This window comes from Bos taurus, chromosome 5 (assembly GCF_002263795.3).
Source record: "Bos taurus isolate L1 Dominette 01449 registration number 42190680 breed Hereford chromosome 5, ARS-UCD2.0, whole genome shotgun sequence".
NCBI classification, from domain to species: Eukaryota; Metazoa; Chordata; class Mammalia; order Artiodactyla; family Bovidae; genus Bos; species Bos taurus.
The window spans coordinates 45,450,399-45,475,743 of record NC_037332.1 but is presented as its reverse complement, the minus strand read 5'-3'; the positions used below and the strand labels follow the sequence as shown (position 1 = coordinate 45,475,743).

General features: G+C 35.1%; 1 protein-coding gene across 4 annotated transcripts in view; it reads right to left on the bottom strand.

Moving 5' to 3' along the window:
- Positions 1–230: 230 nt before the first annotated feature.
- The window catches only part of MDM1 (Mdm1 nuclear protein), a 28,824-nt gene continuing 3,709 nt past the window's right edge, over positions 231–25,345 (bottom strand). The window contains exons 3-15 of one of the 4 annotated variants that reach the window (XM_010805108.4): positions 24,426–24,796; positions 23,227–23,361; positions 18,884–19,051; positions 17,509–17,612; positions 17,310–17,409; positions 12,322–12,351; positions 11,811–11,986; positions 10,492–10,800; positions 9,575–9,687; positions 9,368–9,477; positions 4,249–4,501; positions 2,298–2,357; positions 231–1,067 (exon numbers count right to left, since the gene is read on the bottom strand). In XM_010805108.4, the coding sequence (XP_010803410.3) occupies positions 955–1,067; positions 2,298–2,357; positions 4,249–4,501; positions 9,368–9,477; positions 9,575–9,687; positions 10,492–10,800; positions 11,811–11,986; positions 12,322–12,351; positions 17,310–17,409; positions 17,509–17,612; positions 18,884–19,051; positions 23,227–23,361; positions 24,426–24,796 (2,042 nt within the window). In that variant the 3' untranslated portion in view covers positions 231–954. Of the gene's footprint in view, positions 1,068–2,297; positions 2,358–4,248; positions 4,502–9,367; positions 9,478–9,574; positions 9,688–10,491; positions 10,801–11,810; positions 11,987–12,321; positions 12,352–17,309; positions 17,410–17,508; positions 17,613–18,883; positions 19,052–23,226; positions 23,362–24,089; positions 24,166–24,425; positions 24,797–25,114; positions 25,263–25,345 lie in introns of those variants that run through there. The other 3 variants (XM_059886935.1, XM_024992481.2, XR_009494515.1) reach the window with 3 other exon arrangements.

Below are 25,345 nucleotides of genomic sequence, written 5' to 3'. Positions count from 1 at the left end.
TTTATGTCAAATTTTAAAAAAATGAGTCTGCCTTGGAAATTCTATGTTTTTTCCTATATTTGTGCAAAAACATTGTGGACTCAGTTTTGCTGCATTTGGATAAATGCAAAAGAAGTATGAAGTGCTTAAGCTGTTGTGAGTAAAATGTTTTTAAAAGATAATCATCTGTTCCATGTAATAACTCTCTAGAGAAGCCAAACCCTTGAAACACTTGAAACAAACAGAACTGAAACAGTTGATCGTTTTATTTCAAAATATCTACAAAGTTTTAATTTTCCATTATACAAATTTTTCAAAATTCAGACATTATTCAAATGTAAGCCAAAGTCCTTATACAAACAGAATACACACAAAGATAAAAAATATATTCTCTCAGCAAACTCTGTTACATAAATAAGAAAAATATATACAAAAGCTAGTATTTTCAATATGAAGTACAATTATTTTAACACTGCAACCACAAACAGAAGGTACTAAAATAAACACCACAGCAAAAGGTAAAGGAACAACAAATTCATTTTATGACATCTACAATTGTAAAGATACATAAAGCCACTCTTCAGGTAATCTATATTCACATTTAGATTTTAACTTTTACTTTACTTTATTCATATTTATGAATATTCTCTGGATAGGGGAAATTCACAATTCTACCAGCTAGCCTTGACACATTATACAAATTAGAACATGTGAAGAACTACATAATCTATGTCTTTATACTTTGGGAACAGATGCAAAAAGAATCCTTCAAAAGTTAAAATTTCATGAACCTGTGTTAAAAATTTTCCAGTAGACTGAATTGAGTATTGCAAAAAAAAAAAAACAATTCTTTTTAAGTGGGAAATGTTAGCAAAAAATCCAAATACTTGAAGTCTTAACATAGTAAAGCAATAATGAAAAAAGTATGCCAATGGTTCCCCCAGATAAAAGCAACTCAACTAGGTGTCTGCCTAGTTATGTTTTGCCCCAGAAATTCTCCTTCCTTTTTTGAGCTCGTGCCAGAGTTTGAAGAGCCTGAAGACTAGAAGCTGCAGAGCGAGCAGAAATTTCAGATAATCTGTCCTCATCTGCAATGAAAGAATTATATTCAGTGCAAAAAATCTCTTATAAAAATACTATGTTTCAAAACATCAAGAGAAAATTAAAAGCATCAAGCTCTGTAATGTCAATACTGACTATCAGAAACACATAATCTATTAAAATATAAGATTAGTATTTTTAGGATCATTCACAGTAATTTTCCAAGTTTATCATATTTAGAAATCAAACATTTCAATATTAAATGAGCATTCTGTTTTTTTTCTGAAATCCCGCTATGTCATTAACACAAACACATGGACTGTGATTTTGGTATTACTTGGAAACAATTCATCATCATACTATCTTGTCCTACTTTAAAAAGCACAGCTGTTTGAGCAAAAGAAACCCTCACATTTTAAAAACAAAATGTCATACCTTCACATGGTACCCACATCACATTTCTAAAGTAATTTCACTTAATATAGAAATGATGTGACTTTAATATGCTACCCTTCATTATTACTGAAATTTCTCATTCTGAGTAAGCAAATCAATTATCAAGTTATTTGTAAACACTGTTTTTCCATTAAAAAGAAAACAAGATAGGATTCAGTGTCCAGATATTGGCATTTCAAAACATAACAACTTGATTTCTAGCTCACTGAATTCTGAAAGGAGTGTCAAACTTGCTAAGAGGAAAGAACCATCAATGTGTGTGAAGCCATAATACATAAAGTATTCAAATTTACTTTCAAATTCAAAACTTATAAACAGTAATTTTATACTTCTTAGGTTGCATTAAAATAGTAATTTCAATTGTTCAACATCAAGAATTCAAAATTCCTCCTGCCACCATTATCAGTAACCAAATTTTTCAGAATAAAAACTACACAAGAGAAAAACACTCATTTTCCCTAATCATGTATTTTTTGAGAATATACAGACATTTGAAGAAAATGATGGATGTAATGCTAAGCCGATTCCTGAGCCACCAGTCAGCCAGGGTGGAAAACAGAGTACTGATGGTGGGTGTGATGCATCTCTTGCCATCCATTTGCTTTAAAACAGATTCTTCAAGGCTTAGTGCCTAGTTTACTCATGTATAAAATGGGGATAGTTTACCCCCTTCACAGAGTTTTAAGGATCTAATGAAAAGACATCTATGGAAGTACTCTGTAAACTATAAAGTGCTAACCGAATGTCAAATCATTATACTATTATAAACTACTATCTAATAAAATATACTGTTATCTTGTGTTATTTGACTACTGAAATACCTTCATCATTAAAGGCTTCATGCTGATGTAACTGGAAATTGTTCATCCTTGATTTTCCCACTTTAAAAAAAAAACAAAAGCCATAAGAAATTATCCTTCAAAGCCACCCAACAATGTATCTTACAGTCAACTTGAAGAGAAGGTAGACTGTCAAAAAGTTTAATTTTATACCTTTAATAGAAATTCCTGCCAAAGGGCCATTCATTAATTTATAATATGCTTAGCAAATATGTAAACAAACAGGGGATAACCTCCTGGGATTCTTCTCAATGACAATACTAATCTAACTTGAAGGAAATATAATAAGCTTCTCTTTAAAGATTATAGTTGGACTATACACATGTACAAAAGCAATATAAACCTAGGAAAAAGAAAATGGGAAACAAGAAAACAGAAAAGTTTGAAAAGTGGAAAGCAAATGGAAGGCAGTGAGTGTGTGGTTATCATAGCCAATGGAGCTGAATCCTAAGGCAGCAGAGAAGGGAAACCAAGAAGCAATCAATTTGCTCCCCTGATGGCTGGGTGGTTGGGAGTACTGAGTACCACTGAAAGTTGAAGGGAAGGGAAAACTGAATCAGGAATCTAATTGTCTTTCTACAAAATAGTCTACCAGATCCATCTTTAATTTTGCACAGCAGGGTAACAGCGCATCTTCCAAAAGAGGAATTGAGGTCTTATTGCTAAAGAAGGTTTATCACAGCTACTTTATGACTGAAAGACACCAGATTCAATTAGGGGAAAGGAGAAACCATATTCCAAATAGGGGCATTATATATATGTATCATTTATCTCCTCAACCAGGTAAAACATGCTATCCATGAAATAATAAGAGAATGCTTATATAAAAGGAGTATGCAATGTTTTTAAAAAAAAACTTAGAAATTTAAAATGTAGCAACATATTTTAAAACTCAAGTAGAAGATAAAAAATAGTAACCCTTTCAAATTAAAACAAAAAGACAGAGATGGAAAATATGACAGCTAAGATAAGAAAATAGCATCTTCAACATGTCCAACATCTGAAAAATAACAGTGCCAGAAGGGAGCAAGAGAGACTGCAGGGGAAGAAATTACTGACTAAATAATTTAAGAAAATTTCCCAGAACTGAGGAACATGACTTTTCAGATTGAAGAGCTTTACTGAGTACTAGCAAAATGAATGAAAAGGGACCCACCATAAAATTTCAGAGCACTAGGAATAAAGAGAAGATGCTAAGAGCTGTCAGGGAAAAAAAAAAGTCATACACAAAAATCAAAAATAAAAAGTGCATCAGATTTCTCAACAATAATAATGGACATAAAAAAAGAGCAAAGCAATAGCTAATAAAACCGAAGGAAAATATTTTATGACTTGATTCTATATCCAGGTAACATTTGGTAATGTCTGAAGACATCTTTGGTTGTCATACCTGGGGAAGAGGTGCTCTGGCATCTAATGGGTTGCCTATACATTTTTGGCCAAGAACGTCAGAGACATCTCACACTTAGACCAAAGTGAACTTGGGTATAGCACAACTTAGTGTGTCAAAGATGAGGGTTTTTTTCTGTTTAAAGAGATCTACTACGTTGCTGCTACTGCTGCTAAGTCGCTTCAGTCGTGTCCAACTCTGTGTGACCCCATAGATGGAAGCCCACCAGGCTCCCCCATCCTTGGGATTCTCCAGGCAAGAACACTGGAGTGGGTTGCCATTTCCTTCTCCAATGCATGAAAGTGAAAAGTGAAAGTGAAAAGCTCAATCATGTCCGACTCCTAGCGACCCCATGGACTGCAGCCCACCAGCTCCTCCATCCATGGGATTTTCCAGGCAAGAGTACTGGAGTGGGGTGCCATTGCCTTCTCCGGATCTACTATGTTAACTAAAACTAAATAAAATGGTATACTTACAGCCTTTGTATCTATCAATATAGCACTTTCCTTTTAATAGACAGAAAATTAAAACCTAAATAATTACCATTATGCTGGAATTCTGGATCTCTCAGGGAGCCCTGAATTCGACGAGAAGGATGCCAGTAGGATGTGGCGCAGGGTGGAGAAGCAGATTTCCCAGGTGTGTTAGGTGGGTATTCTGGCATTTTTGAAACGGGAAGAGTTGTCTCAACAAATTTGGGGATATTGGGTTCAGAATCTTCCCTCAAAGGCAAGGGATCAACTGTTTTAATACCAGCAGCTGGAGAAGTCAGGAGGGATATAGCACGACTTTCTTTCTAAACGACAAAAAAAAAAAAAAGCATATATGTGGGTACACATATATAAATAAAACAAACATTTAAATACACAAATAACCAAAAATGAAATAGGGAAAAATATGGGGAAAATTTATGAAACCTTCATGTGGGGAAGATTTTATAGGACTAACAACCAATATAATGATATTTAGCTAAATAAAAACAATATGTAAATACTTTAAAAAAGAAAAAGAAAAATGACAAACTTGGGGAAAATACACAACTTACTGGATTGACAATGAATCACCATTGTTACATAAATATTTCTTTAAAAGTAGCAAGATAAACCTAATTTAAAGGTAAAATAAGGACATATATCAACAATTCATATACAAACTACAAAGAGCAAACACATTCTACACCTCACTCATCAAATAATTTCAAAATACAAGTATTAATATAAGTACTAATTTTTTACTTAACAAATTATAAAAATAAATTTTAAGAAACAAACTATAATACCCTGAGTTGACAAAGATGTAGTAAAACTGGCGCTCTCATCAGTGTTACCGGTAGCACAACCTCACAGGGGAGCTGGTAAATCACAGCAAAAGCCTTAATACTGTGGTTCTCTGACCCCAAAATTAATACTTAAGGAATATTTACATAAAAAGAGGTAACAACAATAAGAACAAAAATGTAGGTAAAGGACGGATGATTTCTTTACAGCATTTTTCAAAACAGGAAAATTAAGATATAACAATAGGCATCTAGTTTTAAAAAATGTTACAGCAATAAGCATGTAGCCTTTAAAAAAACCACAGTATAACTGCAGATATCATATTCACAATTAAAAATCAAATTATAAATTAATGACATGGAAGTACATTTATAATACACTGCTAGGTGAGGGAAAATATATTATGAAAACTTATCTACAGCATAATAAACAAATACACTAAAATGGCTGTTTCTACAGTAGGTATGACTTTAACTTTTTTGGTTTGGTCAGTATCTTCTGTTTTTCCACAATGATTATGTATCACGAGGGTCAAAATCCCTGTATAACTTCACTTTTAGAATAATGTAAACCAGTAAAATCAAATATAGCTCCAAATTTTCCTGATTACTCCTTGTAATTGTTACCTTTAGTTATTAACTTCAAGTTTATCAATGCGATGTTCAAAACACTACTTTCTGATCTTAAGCATCATTTTTTACAATTAGAAAGCTTGGCTTATTGCTTCAAAGGGGAGATAGCCTGAGGTCTCACCAAAAAAACACAAATTTTTAAAAATCAAGATCTATTAATAAGATAAATACAAATCTTCCACTTGCTTCCCTTTTTAATCATGAAGATGTCTTATGAAAACTGATTTTTTTTCTTTTTGTACATATTTATAGAGAATTTGGAATTTCTGTCAAATTGGTTTTATTATTGTTAAAACCTGAATTAAATCCGTAGAATACTTGTAGTACATGGGGTCCCCAGGTTTAATTTAACTGACTTCATGATCTGTTCTTGAACCTAAAAACCTCCTTACTGGCCTCACTGCTTCTACTCTCCCCCAGTATAACGCGCTCTTCACTAAGTAGCCAGTAATTTTATTTATCAAGTGTATCAGAGATTTATATTTAATAGCTTGAAATCCTCCAAGAGCTTCCCACTGACATTAGAATAACATCCCCACTCCTTACCCAGCCTCCCTTCCCACCTTCATCCCCCACCTCTCCTCTGCCTCCTTCCTCCAGGCGCCACAGGCCTTCTCACTCTATGAACCTGTCACTGTTGTACACATGCCCCTGCTGTCCTTTCTATCTAGAAAACAATCTCTGGCCCACGTCTCCGCACTGGGCACCTCCCTCATTAGCCAGGTGTTGTTAAAATGTCACCTCCTCAGAGGTGCCTGTTCTGATGACTTAAAAACAGTCTCACCCACCCCTTGGAGGTTGTCTGCAGTTTTATTTAATTCATAGCACTCACTACTATCTGAAATTCTTTAAAAAAAAAATCATTTGTCTATTCTGCCAATGAAAATATAAGTTTCAAGACAGCAGAGATTTTATCTTGATTATCAATGAATCCCCAGATCCTAACAGTGCTTGGCACATTGTAAGAGCACAGTAAATTGTGGACTGAATGAATGAAAATGAAACTCCTGATATTCCCCTCCAAAGATGGCTGTGGTGCAGAGTTCTCTTACTCAGTGCAGAGCACTCTCCATCAATCCTGCTGGGTAAGTCAGAAACCTAGGAGTCATTATCCAACCCAGAACCAGGCCTTGATGTTGTTCCCCTCACACAATTCTTTAATTTCACTCATGTCTGTGCCCACCTTCCTAGTCCAAGCTATCATAGCTCCTACCTGGACTATTGCAATGGGCCTTCAGAGGTATCCATAGTCTCTTCTTGCCTTCCACGGCAGCCAGAACTTGCAAAACATGAATCAATCACAACATTCCCATATTTAAAATATTTCAATGGCTTTCTACTTTACTTAAGGTGAAAGAAATTCTTACTATTGCTCTCTTTTCCAACCTCATCTTGCATCTGCTTCCTGCCACACACAGGACTGGCTTTTGTTTCTTAAAACCCTATGTCCTTTCTCTCCACAGATCCTGGCATATGCTATGCTTCTCCCCACTCTTTTTACCTAGTTAGCTCTTCTTCCTCTGTATCTCAACTCAATTATGACTTCTTCAAAGAAGCATCCTTGACTTTCAAGAAGCTTCCTGATCTCCATTACTGGGTCAATTCCTTCCAGAATAGCAGTATATACTTCTCTGAAACAATTACTAGTTTTAATTTTACTTTTTGGGGGGTGTAGGTTCAGTAAAATCAGGTACCATGTCTGAAAGTGAAAGTCACTCAGCCATGTCGACTCTTTGCAACCCCATGAACTATAGTCCATAAAATTCTCCAGGCCAGAACACTGGAGTGGGTAGCCTTTTCCTTCTCCAGGGGATCTTCCCACCCCAGAGATCGAACCCAGGTCTCCTGCATTGCAGGCAGATTCCTTAGCAGCTGAGCCACCAGGGAAGCCCAAGAATACTGGAGTGGGTAGCCTATCCCTAGCGGATCTTCCCAACCCAGGAATCGAACCTGGGTCTCCTGCATTGCAGGTGGATTCTTTACCAGCTGAGCTACATGGAAAGTCCAATGCACCATGTCTACTTCCACTTATTATCACAAGCACAGAATCTAGCATGTAAGTAAATGGATAAGAAACATCTGCTGAATAAAGTGAGCTAACAAACACTTGGGTTTTTAATATTATTTACAAAATGTACAGATGGTACTTGACAAACCAATACCATGAAAATTCTACTCTCAAGTCTTACGAGACAGTGCTGTTAAAGAGTTAAAAATGTGGGCTCTGAGAAGAGACTGCCTGGGGACAAATTCTGCTTCACTGTTTGGCAGCTGTATCACCTCAGTTTCACCTAAATGGGAGTATTAACAATATTTACTTCACAGATTCATTATGAAGACTGAACAAATTAATACATGTAGAGTACTTAGCACAGAGCCTAGAACATAGTAAGTGTTCAGTAAATGCTAGCTATTATGATCATCTGCACATAAGTTTCCCAACTTGCTGCTGCCCCATAATACTCCCACAATTCAAGGTTATGTCATTAAAAGTTACCAGCAAAAAATATTTCTGGATATTATGATAGTAATTCTTGTTAACTCCTATGGTAAAAAAGATAGAATGATATTAAACAATGGCAACTGAATGACAGGGATAATTTATTGCTAACTGAATATACTGCTAATTCAATTGCTAAATGAATTATCGATATCAATTTATTGATAATTTAATGACTTATGGATTTAATGTTATGATAGTAGCTTTTTTACGGAAAAAAAGGGGGGGAAATCATTGTGTATAGCAGGTTTAATGACTCCTCTGCCTACCAGCAACCAAAGCGTAAACAATGGGGGAAAAAAAACAAATCTAGCTCCTGGTATGGCTACCTAATATTATGATTCAAATGATTGTCACCTCTTTCCTGGATACTGTAATTGACTAGTTTCAATTACATGCTCTTGCACCTCTATTGTCCATTCCCAATACAGTAGCCAGAGTGACGCTTGGAAAAACCTACGTCAAATCATATCATTCCTCTGCTCCTCCAAAGACTTTGCATTTTATTCAGAATAAAATGCAAAGTGTTTGCTATGACCGCTAAGGCCCTACACAATTTAATCCCTCATTACGCCTCTGACCTCACTGCCCATTCTACTCTCTCTCTTGCTCTCATCTCCAGCCATGCTGACTCCCTGCCTGTTCATCAAGGAATCAGGCACCTTTTCAACTGGAGGACTTTGCACCTGCTGCTCTTTTTGTAAAATGCCTTCCTAGATATGCATATAGGTCAGTCCCTTACCTGCTTCAGATTCTGCTCAAATGCCACCCTCTCAGTGAGAACTTCCCTGGCCAAGTCCCACTCACTTCCCCTGCTTTATTCTTCTCCTTAGCCCCTATCACTATCTAAAATACTGTGTATTTTACCTAATTATCCTGTTTACTGTCTCCCTCCTCCTCTAGAATGTGAATTCAGTGAAGGTCAGGATTTCTACCTTCATCTTTCACTGCTACATCTCCAGTTAAATCAGTGCCTGGACAAAACTGTCAGAGTAGATGCACAATCAACAGTATAGTTTTTCTTCTCTCTCTCTCTGTTGTCACTACTGACAATATTTGAAAGTATGCAGTCAAAATACAATGGCACTACCCTCAAGAACAATTCAATGCCTTTGCCTTCTCAAAGTAAGTTAATAACCTCCACATATGACGGACAGAATTTTCTAAAATCTGAACCTCTCATGTATTTATTGCATGTGACTAAAATAATCACTTCCTAAAGAGATGTTTTTCTCCAAAGTGTAAATATTTACCTTCCTAAAGTCATTCTTCAAAGTTTCTAAGCCATCCTGAGAGGATATTCTTTTCCTCTGTTCTATGACTGGAGGCTTCACTTTAGATGGAGACACTAAAACAGCACCACCTGGAAAAATACAGAAGATGCCACTGTTTCAATTTAAACTAAATTATCACGTAGAGGAAGCAGGTGAAATAAGAACTGTACGGTGTCCGCCTATTACCAACAGCTGGAGTGGTAAGATCATGATGAGTCCTCTGGATTCCACCCAGTTCTCTCAGCTTTGGAGTAGGAAGCCTGCCTCCTTTCCCTGAAGACATAGAAGACGACTCCGACCTACAAATTAAGACAATTATGAAGCATGTCCTCTAGAAAATATTAAAAAAAAAATACTGTGCCATCATTATGCAATTAAAGCATAAACCTGTAAGAGAAGGCCATTTGGCTTCTGAAAAAATAAGAAACAAATCCACATGCAGTTAAGAGAAACTGACTACTGGAAAAGAAGGGAGATCACTGCAAGTAAGCAACATACTGGAGAATTCTTCCCCTGAGTCAGAGCCTAGCTTCCATTAGCTGCAAAAGTCGTGAATGAATAATAAGGGCGTTGGACTATGGACAAAAAACACCATAACCAATGGTAGAGAACCATTCCCCAAAACAACTGGCATATAAATCAAGAGAAATTAGCTATTCGCAGAAATCATTTATTTTAACATCACAAAAATTCTTTCTTTTTCCGTATAACCATCTGATAGTAAAGAATATTAGTTATTTTTCCTTAAGTCATAAAGGAAGTCATTCTTTCAGAGATATCTAGTTAATCATATCTTGAAAATCATAATTAGTAGGATATAAATAAAAAGAATACTAACTACTTCCTCCCCAAGTAATTCAGTGTTCAAGTGTTCAATTCCCAATTAGTGCAGTGGGACTAATGATTTTGAGTGACTCAAATCCCTGAGTGAATCAAATTATATAAACCATGTAGAAATGTCTATTTCATGACATTAAAATAAAATCTGCTTTTTATTAGTCATGAAACCAAAAATGTAAACCACTATCATTAGTGACAAAATGAAATACTTATTATCTGTGAACAATAATGAGTCTAAATACTGATTAATTTTAAACACTTACTCTTCTTTGATCTTGTCTGCTTTAGACTTTTCCTGTACTTCCAGCTTCTCCAGCTCTTCCACGTTAACCTGCTTGTCCCCCTCCTCCTTCTCCTCCTCCCCCTTCTCCTCCTCCCCACTTGGTTGTTTCTGTACGTCTTCAGTGGTGTCCTCAGCATCCCACGCCAGACGCCTTCTAACAGGTATGGGAGCATTTGACACACCCAATTTCTCTGTGGTAGTTTTCTGGGGCTGTTCTTCCAAAATAGTTCTTTTTTCTTCTAGCTGTGTAGAAGGACATTTCTGCGAAGTCTTATGGCTTGTAGGATCTCTGTGTAACAAAATAAGTTTTATTTTAAATTTAGTAGTTTTGAGGTTTCTAGTTGATACTCATTAAGTCCGTCATTTCCTTCCATGGTTCACAACTATGTTTCCCACTGATATTGCTTTGCCCAGATATTGAAGGAAAAAATCAAACTAAGAGTTCATTTTATAGGAGTTACAATATTCCAAAATAAATTTATGTCCTTTTACTCCTACCATCACACATATATGCCTGTACTCCTGCTGACAAAACTCCTATGTATCTTTCAACTCATAAATGCATACATAAACTAGGACCCCCGAGATGGTTTAACTTGTTCAGTTACTCAATTAGGGTTTGTGCACAAACTCGTGTGTACTTATACACCAAATAAGCTAATTCAAATTTTGTATTTTAGATTAGGTTAATCTTTTTGAGTCACCGTTAAAGAACAAATTTTGTGGACTTTTAAAATCAGATGTCACATAGTTAGAATTTACAGTTCAATTTGGTATGTATGATCATACTAATACTCTATGAAAACAGAAAACTATTTTATTTGATGCAAATCAATGTGCTATTCCTGTTAATAGTTTGTGTTCACTTTAAAACCTAAAATAGAAGTGTTTCACAGAATCAGGGCCAGAATTCCATATTAATCACAAAAATCCATTAATGAATGATAATGGATATGTACTAATAGCTAATATTCTCTAAGTCTTAATTATTGTTGTCTTTTTGTTTTACTTTTAAAGTTTTATGTCTACTGCTAGTCATCCCCATTTTACTCTTAATTGCGAACAAGGAATATGATAAAATCTAAACTTCCAGATTTAAATTACGCATTATTTCTACACAGGTGTGTAAAGCAAGTATGTATAGCTTTACTTTTCACAAAAAATAAACTAAAAGTAGTTAGTGGCTGATATATTTCCATTTGACTATACAAAATTTGAGTCTTCATATCATGTTCCTATGTAATTCTATGATCCACATTACTCTACAACATATTCCACTGTCCACTAAGAACATCTCACCCAGCAAGATCTAGTGCTCTGATGTTGCTGCTAATGGTTCCTTCTGAGCTCGTGGTTGAGGAGACATCCCAACAGCGGTTGTTTTCAGACAGAATCTGATTTAGATGGTCCCGAGAAAAATGGGTTCCCTGAACTCGTTTCCTATAAAACTCAGCCTTCTCTCGGAGTTCTTTAACCTATGCAGGAGAATTGAGATACCATGTATTATTTTAAACGCTCCTTGCAAATACCACCAAGTAGCATATCCAAGACACTGCACAAATACAGCCAGAAACCAAGGAGAAAGAAAGGCAAAAATAGCCACATACATTCATAAGGCTATGTGCATTTTTAAGCAGAAATTAAAATAGTCAAGCTTAAGCACAATGCAATTATTTTATTTCAGGCCAGCAGGCAGGGAGAAATTTTGCAGCAACTAAGAAAAACACTGACACCTACTTCTTTCTTCAACTGAAATTACACAAGTACTCTATGCATTATTACAATTTTTAAAAACATGAAAGCAACCAACCTCCGCATACCACATGGCATTTAGAGAAGCCTAGGGGAGGAATACAGAAACATACTTAATGACAGGTTAATGCCATAATTGAATATTAATGGGAATCAATGAAATATCTTATTATTCTTCCTTCTAAATATATACCAAAACTTGTCAATCAATATTTTTTATAGTATTTTTAACAACATTTAATTTGGTAACCAAGATACCTTAACATTGCCTTGAAAACCAATGACATTCTTGCATGAGTGGAATGCTGTCCACCACAAGGTAACCTAATGACTATTTCCCCACCTCTGGAATAGTACTGACATGCCAGAAAGCCCTAGCCTCAGTCATTACTTCTTGGCTTACGTACAGCTGCTACTACCACAGAAGCACCACTGAGACAGTCTCATGACTTCCCCCTCCAAATTCCTCAACATTCCCTTGTAATCGGCCAAACCAGTATTAAATACATAATTTAAAAGACTATCACAATAATAGATGTAATAAATTTGACAAAGTAACAGGATACTCCCCCAAAATATTCTGATGAACTATATATAAGGTGACTCACATATTAATTCCCTCATATGCAAATAATATATTTTCACATGAAAAGGAGTCTCTTATACTCACTGAAACTCTTTCATTTTATACATTATACTGCCACCTTCTGACTTTCTTAAATACAATTCCACAATGTAAAAAAACTAAGTTGCAGCTTAAAATTATTTTCAATAATCTATTTGATTTATTCTCAAAAAACTGTGTAATTTCTTCCTAACATAAAGACAGAGTATTAGCCTGAAAAGGCTATCTGGATGCTGTCTGCTAAAGCTGCTCTTCTCTCACTTGAAGACACAAAGCATATAATGAAATTAGCACTGTGAAAGCAACTGGAGAAACATATCCTCAGCTCCTTAAGGATACTACTGATGCAGAGGGAGGCAAGCGCTACGTCTAATGAATCAGCCAAAGCAAAGGACAGCACCTGCCAGGGCAAAAAAAAAAAAAACCACGAAATCCCAATAGAATCCTATTGCTCTAATGAACCAAACCTGAAACATTCCCAAAGGATAATTCAAAACATTGTTTTCTTCAAATGTTTTCTTCACTGTCAAAAAAAATTGAGCCATATTCATTTACCATTTTTTTTTAACTTACAGAAAATTACTAGTTAACGTTTTTTTCATTTAACAGGTAGAATTGAGACACATGGATTGAGTCTGAACTCATAATCAGGGTATTCTGAATGCACAGGAACCTTGTAATAAAGTGCCTTGATAGAATCCAGATTTTATTTCTAATAAGTCCCTGCATGCTTCAAATGTATCATGGTCACCCTGATTTATCATCACCTGCATGATAAAATCTTCATGTCTTAGGATCACTTCCTCCTCTGCACTCTCAAAGCTCTTCATGCATACCCTCATTAGTACTTATTTCATTTTTCTGGAATTATTGCTTGTGTCATTCTCCCCTACGAACCTACAAATCCCTTGAGGTAAGGGATAATGTAGCCTTTCAACATTGATTCCACAACCTGTTCCTGAGTGTGGACTAAGTGCTAGGCCTGAGCTACACGGCTGGTAGCAAACAAAGCTAAGCAAGAAAGGGCCTGCACTCAGTGAACTCACAATCTGGTAGAGGAGGCAGACTTCCTCCTATATGATAAGTCATTATCATAACACTGGTATGATCTATGCCATAATAAACAAATGAGATATACACTGAAGGAAGGTTTCAAAGGGGGTCCTACCAGTCCTGAGTTGAGTGAGGGTCGAGCAAGAAGGAGCCACGGAGAAGGCTGCGTTCTGTCCATGGGGGAGGACATCACTGATTGATGAATGAGAGGATGGACAAACATCCCCTCCATGTACACAATGACCCAGTTTTATTTGACACTGATTCTTTTTTAAAAAGGGAATGGAGATACAGAAATTCTGTAAAAACTTTATTCAGCTTTGTCTGTTACTGACATTTAAAACTCAGTGCTTTAAATTGACTTTATCAGCAATCTTTGTTAATAATCTTCATGCTAATGTTGCAATATTTTGCAAATACATAATTTTAAACTTCTGCAATCCTAAACTAATATGAAAAAATAGGAGGCTGATATTTTCAAAGTAAGGTGTTTGTTCCGCTAGAAAGTGTAAAAAAATCAGTGGCTTGAACTCAGTGTTAAAAACAATCCTCACAGCCAAAAACCAGAGTCACTAAAAAAGATATGAATAAGCCATGCCAAACAGTTAAAGCAATACATACACCCCTTCCCAGGTCAAGTAATACAATCAGATAACATGACATAAATGCTATAAATGTCTTCCTTTCTGAATTTCTCTTTGTAAATTAAGAACACAACTAAATTTGTTTAAAATTTAAATGTAAAAATTCAAACTCAGAAAATTGGGGAATAAAATACTTCTTTTTTCCAAAATTCATCCCCTGAAAATGAAGAGTCATCTTATACCTAAAAGTGCTTAAAAGTCTGTCAAATTATAGAACGTCTCTCAAAAGTGGCACTTCATCTTGAAACAAAGTCCAATTTCTGGAAGCACATCAGAAAAAAATGATCTCAACCAATGTAGTTGGGATGATAAGAAGACTACCTAAAAATCAAGGGAAAAAGGGATTTAACACAGATCCAGCAGTTAATCTGAGGATGGGACTTAATTGCAATTGTTGGTTATTATTAAAAAAACAACCCTTGAAGTGAGCATTTTAAAGAGGAATAGTGCCACTGGTTATAGTTTGGAGGCAACAAACAATTACTGGACCAAAAAGTCAACTACCTTAATGTTATGTGAATATGAACTTGGGACTTGGTTTAAAATACCTAGTGACTACATTATTTATAGATTCAAAAAGTACAATATCTCAAAGAAGAAACAGGAAATGAAGATGACACATGGACTAGAAAACTGTAACATGACTTCAATTGAGTTAATACTCAAATAATAAAGTTACCAATGTCCAAGTGCATTTGAAGAGTGTGAATAATATTCCATGAAATGTTAGGAGTAGGATAATGTGGGTATACCTAATTGTTGGTACACAAAAAGCAGCCACATAAAGTATCTTCCAGGGAAAAAAATGTATATAAGATTTAAGTTAAATATTAAATGTCTATGACCTGGTCAACTAAAACTGTTATCACCATCAGTGATCACTAATCTCATAACTAAAAATTCTTATTCTTTTCTAACTCCAATTTGCTTTTTGAATGATTTTGACCATGAAGTTAAGGCAAATTATTCCACTAATTTAAACACTTTAAACCACCAGTAGTAGTTAATAAAACAAACACCCCAGAAAAGTCACATTACCATAGGAATCTTAAAGAGAGAAATCTTAAATAGGAAATCTTAAAGAAAGATCTTAATTTAACAACAAAAACAAAAATGTCCTCTTCCATGAGGGCAAGAATAAGGATTGTTACCTTACCATAACTTCAGATGTAACAATCCTCGGAGTCCATTAAATGTTTAGATCTAAATCTTAACTACGTTAAAGCCTTTGACTATGTGGATCACAACAAACTGTGGAAAATTCTTAAAGAAATGGGAATACCAGACACCCTTACCTGCCTCCTGAGAAATCTGTATGCAAGTCAAGAAGCAACAGTTACAACCAGACATGGAACAACAGACTGGTTCCATATTGGGAAAGGAGTACGTCAAGGCTGTATATTGTCACCCTGCTCATTAACTTATATGCAGAGTACATCATGAGAAATGCTGGACTGGATGAAGCACAAGCTGGAATCAAGACTACCAGGAGAAATATTAATAACCTCTGATATGCAGATGACACCACTCTTATGGCAGAAAGCGAAGAACTACAGAGCCTCTTGATGAAAGTGAAAGAGGAGACTGAAAAAGCTGGCTTAAAGCTCAACATTCAGAAAACTAAGATCATGGCATCTGGTCCCATCACTTCATGGGAAATAGATGGGGAAACAGTGGAAACAGTGACAGGCTCCAAAATCATTGCAGATGGTGACTGCAGCCATGAAATTAAAAGATGCTTGCTCCTTGGAAGAAAAGTTATGACCAACCTAGACAGCACATTAATAAGCAGAGACGTTACTTTGCCAACAAAGGTCCATCTAGTCAAAGCTGTGGCTTTTCCAGTAGTCATGTATGGATGTGAGAGTTGGACCATAAAGAAATCTGAGCACAAAAGAATTGATGCTTTTGAACTGTGGTGTTGGAGAAGACTCTTGAGAGTTCCTCAGACCACAAGGAGATCCAACCAGTCAATCCTAAAGGAAATCAGTCCTGAATATTCACTGGAAGGACTGAATGTCAAGCTGAAACTGCAATACGTTGGCTACCTAATGTGAAGAACTGACTTACTGGAAAAGACCCTGATGCTGAGGAAGACTGAAGGCAGGAGGCGTAGCCAACGACAGAGGATGAGATGGTTGGATGGTATCACCGATTCAATGGACATGAGTTTGAATAAGCTCCGGGAGTTGGTGATGGACAGGGAAGCCTGGCGTGCTGCAGTCCATAGGGTTGCAAAGAGCTGGACACTACTGAGCTACGGACACTACTGAACTGACTGAAACCCTAACTACCAACTCATCTTAATTTTAAAAAGTCTCAGGCCAAGAGATAATCTTTCCAAAACAATTGAGCTAACAGTGGTGCAGTCAGACAAACCAATCTTGAAAAATTAATCAGTCTTCACTTGAGAGTGGAGGTCTGCAGATTATAAAATAATCAAGTCTATAATGCTACAATTCTATAAACTGACTTCATTAACATAAACAGTTGATTTGAAAAACATTTTTAACTTTAAAGACCTTGTAATTAATCTCTAAGGAGCTAGTTGGTATTTAAAAAAAAAAAGTAAATACACTGATAAATAATATCCAACTGATACTTCTGGTGCTATCACCGCATCATATACCTTCAAATTGTAGTCTCTACTACTAGGTAAAACTATTGAAATTTAACTGAAGTAGTATCAGAGAAAATGTGGGTTTACTGAGCTTATATACTCACCTGATTTGGTATGTTTTCCTTCACACGTGTCCAAGCCCCAGCTTTATATAAATACTGGGCTGGGCTTAGAAATTTTGCTCTATATTCTGAATTCACCTTCCTAACAGAAATGAAATGAGAGTAAATATTTTAATGAAATGAGAGTAAATATTATGCTGATCAGCTAAATACTATGATATTTTTCTTACAAAATACATACCCAAGCCTTTGATGTCTCCAAGGAGTAAGTTTCTTTTTAGGCTGGTTTGAGTTTTTTGATTCCATCTCTGCTTCTGATTTTAAAGGATCATCTGCTTTATTACACTAAAATGAAAATAATTTGAACTTTTCATGCTCCACTTATGTTATACATTAATGTGACAATACAGATGTCATAAAGTATACTTGGATACTGAATTATAATTGCTTTTAAAACTAAGATTTTACTACTAAGATAATGCAGAAATCACAAGTCAACAAGCAAGTTCTGAAACTAGTATATCTGGTTAGTTTCTTTAAGTATATAGCTCAGGATATGGTTTCATTTTCTAACAGTAAAAATTTTACATACTTGGCTAGGAAAAATGTTTTAATCATATCAAGTTTACTTATTTAGATGTTCAACTACCTTTTGAACATTGGTCTTACATTTTCCCTTGATATTCTAAATCTACACTTGTTACAATAATTAAATGGAAGGTCCCAAAAAGTAAGTTAGCACATTGCTTTAGTGAGTAACTTAACAATTCTTTTTCTCTTTAAGAATATCCTAAGTCCAAATAAAAAAGTATTATACATTATTATACACACACATTATATATAATATATATGTATGATTTTTATAATACATATATAACTATGTTTATTATATATATATATATAAATCATTTTACTTTTAGTCATATAGTTTTCACTCTTAGAATCCATAAAATAGGTATGACATTCCAGGAGATTCAAAAATAGGACCTATCCCTGATCTACCTATAATTTACAATAGTTTTAACCTGATGATGCAATTCAAACAGCTGTAAATTTTTTACAGAAGTAGGTGTTTGTACGTACTGAGTTAAGTCGTGTGAATTATACTGGCTATAATTTGGTATACTAAAGCTCTAGTTTAAAATAACATGTGTGTATGTGTATTTCTGTCTTAATTTCCATTATTTAGTTTAAAGTATGTGTTTCTATCACCACTGTAACCCCTGAAGTTCACAATACTGTAAGGCCAATCATTTGATATTAGGCATAGCAGACTTACATGCTATATTATTAAGCATTCGTTGCACTGTATTATACTTAATTATTTACATCTCTGTCTACCCCAGGCAATAAGAGCTCATGGCCCAAGAGCTGCTTAAGGCTTAGTGTGGTTATAATTGTATTCTCAGTACCTACCAGTGCCTGGCTTCTACCAAGGGCTCAATGAACACTTGACATTAAGTGAACAAACAAATTAATGAACTAGCTAAAAACAAAAATCTCAAATGGAAACTTATAAAGTTGTAAATGTTGGTAAGTAAAAGAAAATGTGATATTGTAAAGTAACTAGCCTCCAACTAAAATAAATAAATTAAAAAAAAAGAATTGACAAATACCTTCTTTTCAGGAGATATTGTTTCAAAATTTCCGTTTTCCTTCAAATGACTTCTTAATTTTGGTTCTTTTACTGGGGATAAGCCCTTAAAATTTCTTTTGTATTCAGTTTCATGGATGAATGAGTTACCTTTGAATTGTGGAATAAATTTGCTTTTATTGTGGAAAACCTTAAAACAAAAATTACTTTAGTTTAGTTTTCTTTGTTAAATATGTAGAACTTAGAACTTCAATTGCTTAAAGCATTCCACATATAAAGTTGAATCATCAGGATACAAAAAAGGGAAAATTATATACGACTATAATTTGATTTCACATGGCTAATTAATAGCCATTGCAACAAAAGCAAAAATAGGCAAATGGGATTGTGTCAAACTTAAAAAAAAACTTCTCTACAGAAAACAATCAACAGAGTGAAGAGACAAACGACTGAGTACAAGAAAATACCTGCATACATCTTTTAAGGGGTCAATTTCTAAAATATTTAAAGAAATCAAGGAACTCAACTCAATAGCAAAAAACAACCTGATTAAAAAACGGGCAAAGAGGCATAAAAACAGACACATAGACCAATGGAACAGAATGAGTCCAGAAACAAGCCCATGCATATATGGTCCATTAATTTATGACAAGGCAGTCAAGAGTCAAGAATGTAAAATGGGGAAAGGGTTTCATCAATAAATGCTGCTAAGAAAACTGGATAGCCACATGTAAAAGAATGAATCTAGACCACTATCTTATGCCATATATAAAAATTAAATCAAAATGGATTACAGATTTGAATGTAAGCCCTGAAACCATAAAACTCCTAAAAGAAAACATAGGCTAAGCTCCTTGACATGAATCTTAATGATTTTTTGGATTTGACACCAAAAACAAAGGCAACAAAAGCAATCATAAACAACTGGGACTACATCAAACTAAAACATTTCACACAAGAAGGGAAAACATCAACAAAATTAAAACATAACCTATGGAATGGATGGCATCACCGACTCGATGGACAAGAGTTTGGGTGAACTCCAGGAGTTGGTGATGGACAGGGAGACCCGGCATGCTGCAATTCATGGGGTCGCAAAGAGTTGGACACAACTGAGTGACTGAACTGAACTGAACTGATAGAATGGGAAATTTTGCAAATCATATGTGATAAAGAGTTAATATTCAAAGTAGAACTCATAAAACTGAATAGAAAAAAACAAGCTGATTAAAAATAAGCAAAAGAACTTTTTTCCAAAGAAGACATAAATGGTCAACAGGTACACGAAGGCATCACTAATCATCAAGGAGTAAATCAACATCAATGAGACTTTACCTCACATATGTTAGAACGGGCATTAACAAAATACAAAAGATAACAAATATTGGTGAGGATGTAGAGAAAAGGGAACCCCTGTCCACTATTTGTGGGAATGTAAATTCATATGGAAAGCAGTAATGAGGGGTCCTCAAAAAATTTAAAATATAATTATCATATGATCCAGCAACCCTATTCCAGGTATATATCCAAGCGATATGAAATCAGTATCTCTAGATAATCTACACTGCCATGCTCATTATAGTATTCACAATAGCCAAGATACAGAATCAATCTAAGTGTCCATGGACAGATGCATGGATAAAGAAAATGGAATATTATTTGGCATTTAAAAAGCAAATCCTTCATTTGCTACAACATGGATGAACCTGGAGAACATATGTTAAGTGAAATAAGCCAGGCACAGAAAGACAAAAATACTACATGGTTTGATCCCACTTATATGTGGAATCTAAAAGAATTCATAGAATAGTGGTTGCCAGGGACTGGGAGATGCGGTAAATGGAGATATGTTGGTCAAACGGTACAAAGTTTCATCTGTGCAGGATAAATAAGTTACGGAGAGCTGAAGTATAGCATGACTACAGTTAAAATACTGTGAAAAAAGTGAAAGTGTTAGTCGCTCAGTTGTGTCCAACTCTTTGCAACCCCATAGACTATAGCCCACCAGACTCCTCTGTTCATGGAATTCTTCAGGCAAGAGTACTGCAGTGGGTAGCCATTCCCTTCTCCAGTGGATCTTCCCAACCCAGGGATCAAATCTAGGTCTCGTGCATTGCAGGCAGACTCAACCATCTGAGCCACCAGGGAAGAACTCAGTAATACTGTACTGTAACTTAAAATTTGCCAAGAGGGTAGATGTCAAGTATTTTTAAGTGTTGTACATTCACACACACAAAAAAATGGTAACTATGTGAGGCAACAGATGTGTTATTTTGCTTGACTGTAGTTATCATTTCAGAATGAATGCATATATCAAAACTTTATGTTGTGCATAAAAATTACATTAATTTTTCTCAATTATACCTCAATAAAACTGGAAGGAAAATCCAAAGGTCAACTTTTGATGCTCATTACTATGTTCTGAGTAATAGTTATTACAATCAAAATAATACTTAAGTCAAGAGAAATAATAAATCATATCTTTTCTCCCCAAAGTTCCCTACCACTCTGTTAGTTTGGCAATAGGATAAGTAAAATGGGAAAATTTTAATCACATGAAAATACACATTAGCTTTACAAGGTAACTTTGTCAGCAGTTTTTTCCTCCTTGACAGCAACTTTTTTATTCCTGCAACAATAAAATATTCTTAATATTTTCAATATCTGACATGCATTTGTTCATTTTTTCTTCCTTTGCTTACTTACTTTTAGCCTGAAGCAAGGAAAAAAATCAGGTAATTATCATGTTTCTATTTATAAATGTTTCCTTTTATCCTTATTATTCCATGATATGGTTTCCATTTTATGGTATATTGCCACTGATTACAAAGAAAGTAACGGAAAAGATATGGAGTTCAAATAAGGTGTTTAATTGTTCATAATGCTGAATAATACACCTACACTTCAAAACCAAACAGTATATCTTTTTAAGTACAGTATAATCTCAAGAACTTTTCTGTCATCAATTGTTCTTACTCCTTTATATATAAGACATCCTTTCAGAAAACAAGTGTCTGATAAAACAGAAATGAATAGCTCCTTTAGGAATTTCCCCATCAACAAGCATGGAAAAAATTTCTATCACACAACTCTCCAATCCACAGACCTGAAACTGATTATACGTTTTAACTAACAGAGCATTTCTTTACAAAAAATTATCTGAAGTCTTCACTAATGAAAGCAATAAAGCTAACAGTAAAGGTATTTGCTAGTGACTTATACTTCTTGATACTATAAAAAGAACATTTCTACACGATGCTTTTCACTGAAATATGTAAAAGTTGTCAATAGGGCTTTGATTTGAATTACCTCTAGCTTATATTCCATAAAAATTAAACAATCACAATTTTCAGGCTGTATTTTGTGGTACATTTTCTATCTAAGAACACTTGTGAGCCAGCAAAAGAAGTATTGATTCTATTCACTAGGTTTATAAAGGAAATGTATTGCTTTAGGTTATTTCTTGTGTTCCTAAAATGTTATATATATTTCAGGTTTTTCAAAACTGAATAACAAGTAAGCCTAAATCTGCTACAATTTATAACAGTGGAAATATTATCTTAGTATAAGATGACATGTTATTGTCTTTCTGAATCTAATTATCCTCTCAGTTTCTGGGGATGTATAAAGTACACAGGTGAGTGAGAAAGAAAAAACTAAGCTGCCATGAACCTTTGGGGATATTCTAAATGGAAGTATTTCCTACTTAAACCTAGGAATATGGTTAAGAACATAAATGAGAGTTAAGAGCTAAGAACTTTCTAGAGAATTATAGTAGTAAAAAAAAAAGTATATTTTAGTAATGGTAGCCCAATACTAAAACTGTGTGAGAATACAATGAAACTTAATATCACTTCTAGTTACCATTTTAGCTTTTGAATTTTATAAACATAAATTGACAATTCCTATCACTGTTCATTTGATATAAAGACAAAATTATACATCTTGTATCACCTCAACCTATTTTTTACTTATTAAATATCCAAAGCAGTTGTGCCTTTCTTAGACAGAAAACATGCAATATATTAGTCAATGAAACACAACAGTTCAGAATAAAACCAATTTAATAATTTTTTAATAAGTAAAAAAAATTCACAGCATGCAAAAACTTACCAGTCCTCAAGTTTTCATTACCCTGTCTCATATTTAGTATATGTGATGGATCTGGCAACAATGATCATCAGTAGCCTAGGACAGTATAATATTACTGCTATAAATCAGAAGTAATAGGATGATTTTAGCAAAACTCTCATTTTCACTTTTCTAGAACCTACCTCCAGATCTACTATCTAATTTCTTTCTATGTAAACTGCAACACTAGATTAGATAATGGCACTCAAAAATGTATTGTATCCATTAAACTACCTGATTGGCTGCAAAAGCTGGAGCAGGTTGTTTAGGGGTCTTCCAAACAAACTGCCTTTGATATTCAGAATTCCTCAAGACATTATGTGAAGGAACAACCGTCAATCCAGCTTTCTTCTGCAGAAGTCTATTCAACTGTTGGGGGAGAAAAAAAAAACAGAACATTGAAAGTTATTAAAAATTTCTATTCAAACTTATTTTTTAACTGTGATTTTAAAAAAACATCCAATATAAAAATCTACACTCCTAACAAATTTAAGTGTATAGTATAGTATTGTTAACCACATGCACATTGTTATAGAGCAAACTTCCAATCGATAATGTTCCTTTTAAATTGTGACTCTTTAAAATTCCTTTCTTAATACTGTCAAGGAATTATTGTGCATCCCAGCAAAAGGTAACATTTCTCAGTTCCTTCCTACCAATTATGCATAAATGGATCTACTAGTAAGAAACAACAGCACATCACCTCATCCACACCTTGCTTTTTGGGACACCTCTTCCCCTGCCCATCAGACTTACATGTTACCTCCCTTGATTCCCTTGTGTCCCCTGGTTTTCCAACACTTCTAAATGCCTCTCCGTGGCTCCAGTCAGTGGTGGACATGAAATGGGAGGAAGCAGTAGAGTGGAGAAAACTGTGGAAGGCAGTGAGGTGTCTGCACAGGGCCCCGCAGCCTCTGCTTATGTGCTTGCAGGGGCCTTCCACAGGCCAGCTGTGACATAAGAGAGCAAACTGCAAGATCTTTTGAGATCCAGCCAGACCCCTCCTTTCTTTTGCATTTTGCCAACTGAGGCTCTGTTTTTTTTTCCTCTGGTATACAATAAGAAATTGAAAAGGGCCTAAGTATAAGTCAGCTCACCATCCCTGCCAGAAGTAATAGCCTACTCCCCTTCTCTGTCTCAACTTGATCTCTCCCTTAGGACTCAGGTGCTGATATATGATAAATGAAATCCAGAGGCAGACTGTCTTCCCAATGAAGGGATATCTGAAAATAACCAGTACAAAATGGCAACTGTTAAGAATAGAACTAATTCATAATAACTAAAGTCAACTATCACCTTATAGTCTATTCTACAGACTTTGAACAAGGAAACAGCAGAAAAAAATTAAGCACAAAATGTAATATTACTGAAATGATGATAAAATTTATAGAGAATTCTATGCTTCTGAAAAGAAATACAGTGAATACACATACCCTATCATCTACATTTTCTGAAAGAGGCTTGGTAGAATGTTTCAGCTCCACATTTTCATTAGCTGGTACGTCGTTTGCTTTTATATCCTCCTTATTTTCTACAATATCTGAAGCCCCCTCACTTCTAGAGTCTGCAGAGTGAGATCTGGTTCTCTTGGGACCCCTGGAAGCTTCTACTGCAAGAAGTCTTTCTTGGTTAACATCTGTTTGTTCTGCCTCCTGTGATTCTGGTGTTCTAGGAGCTTCAGTTTCTGGTGATAGGACCACATCATTCTCTGAGGTAGCTGCATTCCACTCAAGAGATTTTGAAATCTGTGGGTCATGATGAGGGACTCTTCTTTTCGAAATAAAACTTGGCTCTCTTGTGATTCCTACAAAATATAATATGCAAAATTAGCAGAAACCAAAGCATAAAGCCACAAAGACAACTTTGAATCACATGTATGAGAGAAGAAATGGAATTTAAAATTCACTTGAGATACACAATATCCTTCCAGTTACAGGATTTAAAAAAAAGTACAGTTTTTCAATGTAAAATCTCTAATTTTGCTTTAAAGAAATAGTAAAAGTTTGACCATAAATTTAAATTGGGGTCATGATGTTCAAGTTATCCTAACACAAGTCACTAGAATTGCAACGTGATGGACCTGGCAAGCCAGGCGGAATGTGTTGCCTCCGTTTCTACTTACTCTCCTGTGCTACTTAGCAGAACAATGGGCCCTGGTACTGTCAAAATTTGGAACTTTTCACAAAGCTTCTCTTATGCAGTGCAGACCAAGATGAGAAGGGATGAGATGTCATTATGCTGGATCTTGGCTCTATATCTGCCTTGAGTTCCTGAGAAGTTAAAGAGAATGAACCCTTTGAACCAGAGCTAAGATACTATTTCTCTATATTTCTCTCTGGAAAGCAAATGCCCA